The sequence below is a fragment of the Triticum aestivum genome, chromosome 2A (genome assembly GCF_018294505.1).
Source record: "Triticum aestivum cultivar Chinese Spring chromosome 2A, IWGSC CS RefSeq v2.1, whole genome shotgun sequence".
NCBI lineage: Eukaryota > Viridiplantae > Streptophyta > Magnoliopsida > Poales > Poaceae > Triticum > Triticum aestivum.
The window spans coordinates 134,442,349-134,453,041 of record NC_057797.1 but is presented as its reverse complement, the minus strand read 5'-3'; the positions used below and the strand labels follow the sequence as shown (position 1 = coordinate 134,453,041).

Sequence of the window (10,693 nt, the reverse complement as noted above, 5' to 3'; positions counted from 1 at the left end):
TGTGCGGTGCCCCCTCCACAGTTTTCCACCTCGTCATATCATAGTGCTTAGGCGAAGCCCTGCGTCGGTAACTTCATCATCACCGTCACCACGCCGTCGTGCTGACGAAACACTCCCTCGGCCTCAACTAGATCAAGAGTTTGAGGGACTTCACCGAGCTGAACATGTGTAGATCGCGGAGGTGTTGTGCGTTCAATACTTGATCGGTTGGATCACGAAGACGTTCAACTAAACGCTTCTGCTTTCGGTTTATGAGGGTACATAGACACACTCTCCCCCGCTCGTTGTTATGCTTCTCCTAGATAGATCTTGCGTGATCGTAGGAAAATTTTGAAATACTATGTTCCCCAACAAACATCTCTTTCATTGTTTCTTTTTTTCTCTCCCCCCTCCCCCAAATTGATATGGCATGCTTCCCAACACTATTGGCTGAGGTGCCAATCTTAACTTTCCTATTGCTAGAAAAGATTTTTTTCCAAATTATCATAGTAATCCAATTCCAACTCTGCATCAGAGTGGTCATCCCCCAAACATAAATCCTCTAACACAGCATCTCCAATGTCAATAGGACTTGGAGAGCTTTTTGTTCTTTCCTCCTCTTCTTGGTTTTTAATGTTTTGGAGATATAAATTTCTTCTAGCCTGTTCCATATTGGAAATCAGCTCTAGGTTTTGATTAACTAAGTCAATGGTACATCCTAATTCAACACACACATTTTTTACCATCTTAAATAAATAAACTCTTTCATCAGAAATGGTTGAAGACTTACCATAATTATCCTTGTCAGCAGCTCTTTCCTTGGCCAAATCTTCAATCCTAGCATCTTTTTTGTCCAAGTTCCTATCACTTCTTCTGGTAGGCACATCTTTGTCCTTGTCGTTGTCCTCTTTAGCAGTAATGCCCAATTTGGACCCCAGAGACTCCACTGAATCCTAGCTGGCATTGTAATCCACAGTTTCAGTGTAGTTGTCTTCTATCAGTGGATCCTGTGGGATATCTTTATTATAATCATTTTTCTTTCACAGGTCCTCCCCAGTCAATTCTTTTTATCCCACAACTCAATCTTCTCCATACATATGTCTATCAGCTCTTGTTGTTTCTTGATCATGTCCACCATTTTGTTTTTCTCTTCCTCCTAGGAATTATGTTTTTTTTCTCCTCTACTGCCCTCCAGGCTTTCTATCTGCATTTATTTTCTTTCATTTCTTGAAAATTTTGTAGGACTTTACCAGATCAGTTTCTACTTTTTTTCTCATTCCAACCTCAGCCAGATATTCCTTCTGAATATTTAAAATTCCATCATTCTTTTTCTTCATTTCCTCAAATTGCTTGAGCCCTACACTACTCAGGGAAATGTTTTCCTTGCTTCCCTCAACATCTACTCCACCAATTTTGATTTTCTTTCTCATATCATTTGAGTCTGCATCCTTGTCTGTCTCAATGTCTTCATTTTTTTATCTTCATACCAGCCCTGCTCTATCACCCTTTCTAGTTCCAAAGTCACTCTGTATATCATGAGATCCTTATCAGTCACTTTAGTGTGCTTGGGGATTTTTTTCAAAGTCTATCACCCCCACCTTGGCTCTTCTTTTTTCCTGCAGAATTATTGTCATGTCAATCTCCAGCACTGGACCAATTGTAGCAGCCACCTCACAAGTACCAAAGAAGTGTTTGAAGCATTCAGGCACTTCCCATATCTTCACCCACACAGTGTGTAGCTTCCCTATGGCTTGAGTGTCATAAGTCCAACTGTCTACATTGATGACAGCTTTTGTCCCCAGGAGGTTAAAATTCCCAAATTTGTCAAGTTCAATCAGTCTGCTTTTGTTTGCAAATCTCATAAGATAAGCTCTATCTCCATGTTTTTTGCATCTCCATTGCCATGCCCACTTGAACATATAGTTAAATCCTTCCAAAAACTGAGTTTCATTAATTTCTCCAGAAGCAATAGTGATGATTGCCATTGGATTGATTTGCTCACTGCTCACAACTTCCTTAGAGTTCTGTATCAGCAACACTCCCAACCCTCTAGCTGCATATCCTACAAACTTGGGAAGTGATTTTATCTGCTTGAACCAGTTACAATCCTCTGTAATGTGAGAATTTTTTTCACAGATAATGCAGTTTGGGAGTTTGCATTCCCTAGTCAGGCGTCTGAAATCTTTGCATTTGTTGCACATCATCCTAAAATTAGCTCCATTCTTATTCTGATCAGGCCCCTCTCTCTGTGCATACTTGGCAGCACCTCCCCAGTTGTTCTGATTCTGTCTAAATCCTGCTCCAGCTTCAATCTCTCCCCCATTGTTGTTGTCTCTGTTGTGTATGGGGTTTCCTTTCTCAATATCACCCTCAGAGTCTTTCGTTCCTTCTGTTCGATTTCCATTTCCAGCAGCAACACCTGCCCCCTATTGTGCCATCTGAGCAAGGAGCGCACCAAACCATTGTTGCTGCTGGAGCAGCTCAAGAGAGGGGTTGACAGCATGAATAGGATCTTTACCTTTGCCCTCAGGTCCAGCTCGACCAACCTCTTGTTTGCTCCCCTCTCTCTCTTTGTCTTCAACAACTTCTTTTGTCTCTAATCTCGACCTCTCTCCTCCATCTCACTGGTAATTGGAGGTACCAGGAGTGAATCTAGATCCAAAGCCCTCCAGGCTCCTCTTATGTTGTTGGAAATTCCCTTTGAATTTGTCTACTTCTTCCTCTTTCTTTCTGTACTGGAAACCCTCCCCCCCCCCCCCCCCCCCCCACACGGTTGAATCTTCCTCCACCCCGATTTCCTCCAAAACCCATGTTCATCTTATCTTCTTCTTCTGTTTCTGGTGGCGGCGGGGGGGGGGGGAACCTAAATCCTCGAGGGGATCGCACTCTCCTCTTAACAGGAGGATAGGCTCGTCATTTATACTGGTGAAGCTTTTAGAAAGCGTATTCACCAAAGGCATTTCTCTTCCTTTCCATTTTAGAAAGCGTATTCACCAAAGGCATTTCTCTTTCTTTCCATTTTTGCCCCCGCTTTTCCTCCTCATCGATCTCTTCCCTCATATCAGAATGTTTATTCCCTAAATTGCCCAAACCAACCTCGATTTCCATTTCATCAATATAAGTTGCCTCATTAGACCAGAAATCTAAAATTTGGGCATACTGTTTCTTACTCATCTTATTGATGATTTCCCTACCAAGCCGGTGTGATCACAATCTCTCCCCCTCTAGCATAAACAGAGTCAGACCCAGTTCTATTGTCAATTTTTCCCCATCATTGGCAGCTCATCGCCAGTGATATGCTAATGATCATGTTCCTAATTCTGAAGATACTTACGTTAACAAGTACCACTGGTTGCGGTGGTGGCGCCAGGGAAGGCAACGACGAGGCGAGGGAAGGCGACGATGAGCGGCAGTCGCTTCACGAAGAGCGGCGGGGTGGAGCACTTGCACCTCGCCGCCGCATGCCGGCCCGTGAGCGCCGGGCTCGTGAGCCTCGGCGAGTGCAGAGCCCGGGTCGCCATGGGAACGAGTCTGTCGCGCGGCGGATCGACGCCTTACGGTGGATGGGTCGTTGCTGTCCACTGGTTTGGTTGGGTGGCGCTGCACCGCCGCTCTATCTGCACCCCGATGGAGAAGAGACCGGTGCAGCATGGTTGCCCGCCTGAGCCAGCCGTTTCCTCGTCTGCTGGTGTGGTTTGCAACCTGCGACATACGTGAGCCACCTGATTAAAAACGATGCTTCAGATCAACCCATGCGACAAAAATGGGGCATCGAGTGCCTGGCAAGAATTGGCTCATTTGGAGAAGAAAAAAAGACCACGGATCGTTTTTTTGAGAATGGATCATTTCATTTTATTAACGTTCTAGTGGATCATTTATCTGTAGTAGAATATCCAGTGTGCCAGTGCACAAACTCAATACTCGTCTACGCTGTTGAGCCGACATGAGCACAAACTCAATACTCAATAATTGGCACGTGGACCCACATTTTATGTGATATGAGCTGATCATGTCAAAGTTTAAAGTCTTCTCGAACATTTGTTTTTTATAAAAGAAAATGGTGTCCTAAATTCTTAAAAATCCTCATTCGCCGCATCACGAAGATGTGTGCAACTTCAATAAAATGCCGGTGCCACCTTTTCATAGACATTAGACCGACTTTAGACGAAAATGTTTAATTGACTTCTGAAAAAAATAATGTGCTCTCAGTGAACGGCAACAAAAAAATTGATGCAGTTGCGGACGAGATGCCCGGAGGACGTAGCTGCCCATGACCCCGCACCCCGGACCCGGCCAAACTAGGGTGCTTGTTTTTTTGGAGTGAAACCGGCCAAACTACTCTTCTTCTTTTTTAGAAACACCGGCCAAACTACTCTTGACTTCCCAAGACCCCAACGTGCTGCAGCCTCTAGGCCCGGTCCACATACGCAAAATGACATCCACCCGCAACTCGGTGGGCCGAAGGCCCGCTCCACGCCGCAGCTCAAACCACGAACGACCACACGGCTCACGGGCATCGCGTGCTCGCCTGCCTGACCTGGCTGTCCCCTCCTTCCTTATCGTGGCCGTTGCGCGCAGGGATCTGTAGACACGGACCACACAGTCAGAAGGGCCTAGAAACACGGTGGGCCACAAGACGCAGCGGCACAACGCGGTATGGACCGAGTCCACCGCGGCGCAGAGCGCGGGGCAAGGCATGCTGCTGGCCCAAGTTAATTACTCCCAATAGTAATAACCATTAATCAACCATTATTACTATCCACATATAGAATTTCCAGCTACCTTGAACCTGATCCGTCCACTCGCGTACAGCTTTCAGTCCAGACGGGCCCGCTGATTACTCCAGCAGGAAGAAGACCTAACCCAGCACCGTTCGGCGGCAGCGCATATAAGATCTCCAGAGCGAAACGCCAACCAGCAAAACGCACACGGCAGACGCACCGTGAGCGACTGACATGCAGGACCAGCACGCAGCGTGGACCCAGCAACCGCAGAGGGAGGCGTGCCGTTCTTCTCCTCCCATTTTAATTTCAGCGCAGCGCAGAGACGCGTCAAACTCGGGGAGCCGGATATTCAATACGGATGGGCCAGAGAGCACTCAGGGCAGGGGCAGGGGCAGGGGCAGGGGCAGGGGCGTAAAATCCCCATCGGCCAGAAAAAAGGAGCAGGGTCGCCCTAGAAACGGGAAGCATCCAAGGATGGCATCCGCCCAAATCCGCTGGGATCTTCTCTCCTCCTCGAACCGCTCACCGACAGCGCGCTCCACCCGCGCCTCACGCCACGGCGCGCCAGGCCATCACGGCTCGCGCCACCACCGGTCGCGTTACCCCACCCACCACTCGCGCTGCGCGGCGCAACTTGCCAAAAAAGAAAAGCGAAAGGCAGCAGCTGTACTCCGCCATCGCATCGCATCGCATCCCATCCTCACCCACCTACCCACCGCGGCCTCCTCCTTTTACTCTCAACGAAAAATCACGGCCCCCCGAGGCCAAAGCTAGTCACGGGAGCGGACCCACCTGGCAGAGGGGCGCAGCTCGGGCCTCGTGGTAGACCGGCAAGGAGCACACCGCCGTGAACCAGAGACACAGCAGCGCAAGGCAAAGCCTCAGTAGCCAAAAATTGCTAAATAACTCCAGAGCCCATTTGCTATAGGAGGGAGGAGCCATCGCTGCAACCACAGCCATTTCACCTATCTCAAAGCAGGTAGCGCCCGCGCAGAGCCGCCGGCAGCCGGCAGGCAGAGCCAGCGGCCAGTCATCATCAGTAAGAAGCACACAGCACAGACAGACAGTTCAACCAGGGCAAAGTATAAGATTTTCAAATGCAGGCAACGGCTACTAGGGGGCATTTCAAAGGGGGGCAGTTCCCGGGCTTTCTCTTGGAGGGAAACCTGACAATACTGACAATGCAACAGGAATTTCAAAGGAAGGAGGGAAAACCCCTGGGGTGTTGTAACTACCATTTCAAATTATGGAGGGAAAACTCAGCAAGGGTGCAGGCAAAGAGGGAAGCTGGTTCACTGACTACAACTCCATTTTCCCTCCTAAAATCTGCTGTTTAAAAAGGAGGGTGAAGCCCTCCCCAAACCAAAGTCTTTACAAGAAAAACGGCTAAGGAAAACAGGGGGAAACCCACCATTTCTGTTCTGCTGCTGCTGCTGCTGCTCCTGATTACTTCTTTCTACCTGAGAAGGGGTGAGGAAGGGGATGATCCATGTACAATGGTCACTGGTGCTTGAACGGCCGGTCTTCAGTATCATCATCCTCATCGTCGCTGCCACTGCCTGATGGGTCATCATCCCTCTTCCGCTTGATACCCTGCAAGGACGACGGCTGGTCTGTGCCACCCTCGTCGTCATCATCATCGACCTCGTCTCTGTCTTCATCGACATCATCAGGGTCAGCAATATCAAAGTCCTCTGGACTTCCAACAGCCACGGCTTGGGGCGTCACAATTGGTTGAACAAGATATTCTGTGTCTTCATCCTGAGCAAATGAAAAACCAACAGGCTTAAACAATGCTTAAGTTCATGACATGCTAAAGGTAACTAATCTTCTAGCAGACAAAATCAGTTAATTGGTAACTAAATCGACAGCATAACCAGAACAAAACAAATAAACAATATGTTGAGATATAAATCTGAAGATAACAGCATAACATGAATTGAGTGGTAAAAGAAACAAATTAGCATATAACCTTGCAAAAGAGTACATGATTAATACTAATAAAATAACAGAAAATATACCACCAAGATAATGGCCATTACCAAAGCTAATTTTCAAGGAAAAATTGTAGAAGAAACAAATATGAGGAGAATTCCATCTTACTAAACATGCATCAGGTGACACATCTGTCTAAGCCCACAAATAAATACATGATGTACTAGAAGCACTAAAATGTCAAGAACTAAGCCAGATATGATGTACATGTAGATGGATATGATATTAGGTCCTAGGAACATAGGGAACAACATGCTTAACTGATGTATCCAAATCTTTGATTATTCCCAAATTGTAACAAATATATTAGAAGCACAAGCTAGACAGTCACTAATTTTAACATTCGAATATGTAAAGTTTTAGGTCAACAACATCAGGAACTAAATCTACTTCCAGAAAGATGAAGAAATCAGAATCCCCAAGCTTTTAAAACTACAAGATCTGTCATAATCATTTTGACACACTCCTGGTCATTTTGAGGGTACAGAGCTTTCAAATCACATAATATGTTAACAAACATGTTTAAGCAATATCTTGGGAGCATGATTGCCTTGAATCTCCATATGAGCAAATTTCGTTAAAACAACTTTTCCACAGTATACTTTATACACAAGGTGTTCACCTAACCTACCACAAAAAGAAACAAGATTACGAGTGGGGATCTGACAATGAAGTACTCTACTTTGGTAGTCCCAAAACTATGTGTTGCCCACATAATCAGCAAACTTAACAAGGACACATAACTAATGCATGAAAGCTAAATATCATAACTGAAAAACTAGCCACAGTTCAAATATACCTGCAATATAGTTGGGTGGTCAATAGTTATCTTGCTAAACAATATGACTAGAACAACCACCCACAAACTGAACATGCAGAAATTGCAATAAGGTAAAGCACTTCAAAGGCTAGCGGGAAATTGTTTTATACCTCATCATCAGCATCGTCATCATCGTTGTCCTCCTCATAAACCCTACTATCCTCCAATCTTTCCTCATCTTCCTCTCCGATCTCACCATTCTCATCCTCATCATCACCTTCACCTTGCTCATGTCCATCAATCTCTTCTCCAACACCCCCCACCGCCATAGCAACCCTTCCACTACTCTCTGGCTCAGCCTCCTCACCATCACCATCATCCTCAACCTCCTCCTCATCATCATCATCATCCTCATCGATGCCATCCTCCTCATCATCACTACTGGGCACGTCAAGTACCTCAACAACAGTGTCATCTTCATCACCCTCCTCATCGATCTCCTCTCCCAAATCATCCTCCTCCTCATACTCTTCGTCTGCATCATCGTCGTCATCATCCACGTCTTCATCATCCTCATCAGGGGCTACCCCAACCGCTGCAACCCTGAACCCGTTGGCCCTGTGGTGGTGCTCGGCTCCCCCATTGGGCACGACCTCGTCGGCCTCGCTCTCATCCTCATCCACATCGATCACCCCATTCACCTCCACCGGGCGCGGTGCCACGCTACCTCGCGAGTGCGAGGCGCCCCCGTTTGCCACCTCGCCGCTTCCAGGATCCTCGTCATCGTCGTCCTCATCATCATCTTCTTCCTCGCCATCACCTTCGCCGTCCCCATCGTCGTCGTCGTCGTCCGACTCCGGGCGCTCGTTCTCGTCGGCGTCCATCTTATCGAGGTACTTGAGAGTCCGGATCAACCCGAACACCCTGGATCTGTAGTCCTTGACCCGCGTGACGGGGCACTCGTAGAGGTCGAGCGAGACGAGGCGGAGGCGGGCGAGCGGCGCGAGGTCGTCCACATCTTGGATGCGATTGTTGCTGAGGTCGAGGTCGCGCAGCGAACCGAGCCCCGCCTCGACGAGGTGCTCGAGGCCGCCGGCGATGCGGTTGTCGGAGAGCGTCAGGCGCGTGAGGTTCCGCAGGCGGGGGAACCCCGCGAGCGACGCGACCCCGACGCCCGCGATCGAGAGGTGCTCCAGGCTCTGGTGGCGCTCCAGTATCTCCGGCGCCGGCAAGCGCCCGTGTATGCACTTGACGGCGCCGTCGAGGGTCAGGCTCCTCGCCGGCGACGAGCTCCCCTCGCCGGCGGTGTGGAGCGCCGCCTCCACCGCCCTCTCCCACGCCTCGTCCATCTCTCTATCTCTCTCCCCTCCCCTTCCCGAAATCAAATAAATAAAAAAATCGGGGGTGTTTTGGTTGGGGAGGCTATTTGAAATACAGTGATTTATACGTGGGAGGGGTGTTTACCTCGCCATTGGAGGAAGAAGGGGGCGGCTCACGCGTCGCGCTGTGGACTCGGCGTAGGGACGGCGGGCGGGGCTTATATGGGCGGCCAATGGGAGCGCTCGGATCGCGGGGCGCGGATCGCTGACGTGGCGCCATCCCAGGGGCGTGTGCTTCCTTTGAGAGGAGCGGGGGAGCGGAGAGGCGTGGTGGGCTTGGCTGATGCGGAGAGCATCTTTTTCAGGTTTTCCAAAATCGTTTTCTCTTAAGGGCGAGATATTATTGGTTAATTATGCACGCGGTGCCGTGTGGCTACCTTTGGCTCTATGTGGGTAGGTCGCTGACAGGTTGGGAGTAGACGTGTGGGTCCGCGGTTGAAGTCTATGGGCGTTGTTCGGCTTTGGGTTAGCGGGTACAGGCCGTCTGATTGAGAGGTGGCGGTTGCGGGCCGTCGGATCGGGTGGGAGTTCGCGTATTGGTTTCGTGGTGCCTACCCTTGCCCGATTGTAGAGGACTGCCAGTGGGGCCGGAGGCGGCTCGGGTTGGCACGCGTTTGATTTGGACTCACTCTGTGCGCTCGGTTTATTCGGTTTACATGGTTCGGTTTATACGGTTTTCCGGTTTGTATAGTATTAATATTTCGGTAAATACGGTTTGAAATTAAAATATAATTCGGTTTCGGTATATACCAAATTATTTCGGTATGGTTTTGATATATATCATAATAACCAAAGTTGACACGAATTTGAAAATGATGTAATAATAATTTGCAAATTTATGACTCAAAACACATACTGTTTAACACAAATAGTATATAACCATATATATATATATATAAGTATATGCATGCATCCATGTAAAAAATATATATATGCATGCATTGATTCATCTGTTGATGGTTATGGACATGCTTAGCATTTTAAAAAAAGAAAAATAACTATGTTACAAGAAAAAATTACGTGCTTAGTAGTGAATTTGACTCATGTATAAGAAAAATGACAACTTGTATGGTTTTTCGTCAGAAGAAATATGAAATTATTTTCTATTTCGATTTATTCGGTTAACCGTTCGGTTTTTCAGTATATACCATAAAAACCAAAGTTCAAATCGGTATGAAAAGTTCATACCATACCGAAACCAGAAACCATAAAAACCATAAATTTGGTTCGGTTCGGTTTATTTTCGGTATGGTTTTTCGGTTCGATTTTCAAATGCACAGAATGAATTTGGACCGTGTTGTTTGCCACGAGACGGTCAGGGATGCTGCAATACTTGGTTCTGTTTACGCAGTTTTTTCTTAACACAATACACACGTGCTCATATACATACGCATATACCCACATTATGAACGCACGCATGCACATTCTATCTCTGTAAGCATCTTTGAACGTCTCCTTTCACTGAATGCGCATAGCCGAAAATCCTGAAATAAATCCAGAAATAAATGCGAGCACCAGGACTTAAACCATTGTGGGCTGGGGATATCACAATCCCTCTAGCCATCCAACCATAGGTTGATTCCGTTTACGCAGTTGAGGCTTAAAATCTGGTTTGAGTAACAGCATCTTCAACATGGTGTTGGGGAACGTAGCATAAATTCAAAATTTTCCTACGTGTCACCAAGATCTATCTATGGAGTCATCTAGCAACGAGGGAGGAGTGGATCTACATACCCTTGTAGATCGAGCGCGGAAGCGTTCAAGAGAACGGGGTTGATGGAGTCGTACTCGTCGTGATCCAAATCACCGATGATCCTAGCGCCGAACGGACGGCACCTCCGCGTTCAACACACGTA

General features: G+C 47.5%; 1 protein-coding gene across 1 annotated transcript; it reads right to left on the bottom strand.

The window, feature by feature from the left end:
- Window positions 1-5,896: 5,896 nt before the first annotated feature.
- On the bottom strand, window positions 5,897-8,936 carry LOC123187987 (acidic leucine-rich nuclear phosphoprotein 32-related protein 1). Its single transcript, XM_044600013.1, has 2 exons — window positions 7,629-8,936; window positions 5,897-6,464 (listed from the first exon to the last, which is right to left on the bottom strand). Exons 1-2 carry the CDS (start codon window positions 8,805-8,807, stop codon window positions 6,204-6,206), a joined length of 1,440 nt encoding a protein of 479 aa, XP_044455948.1. The 5' UTR covers window positions 8,808-8,936; the 3' UTR covers window positions 5,897-6,203.
- Between the last annotated feature and the right edge of the window lie 1,757 nt (window positions 8,937-10,693).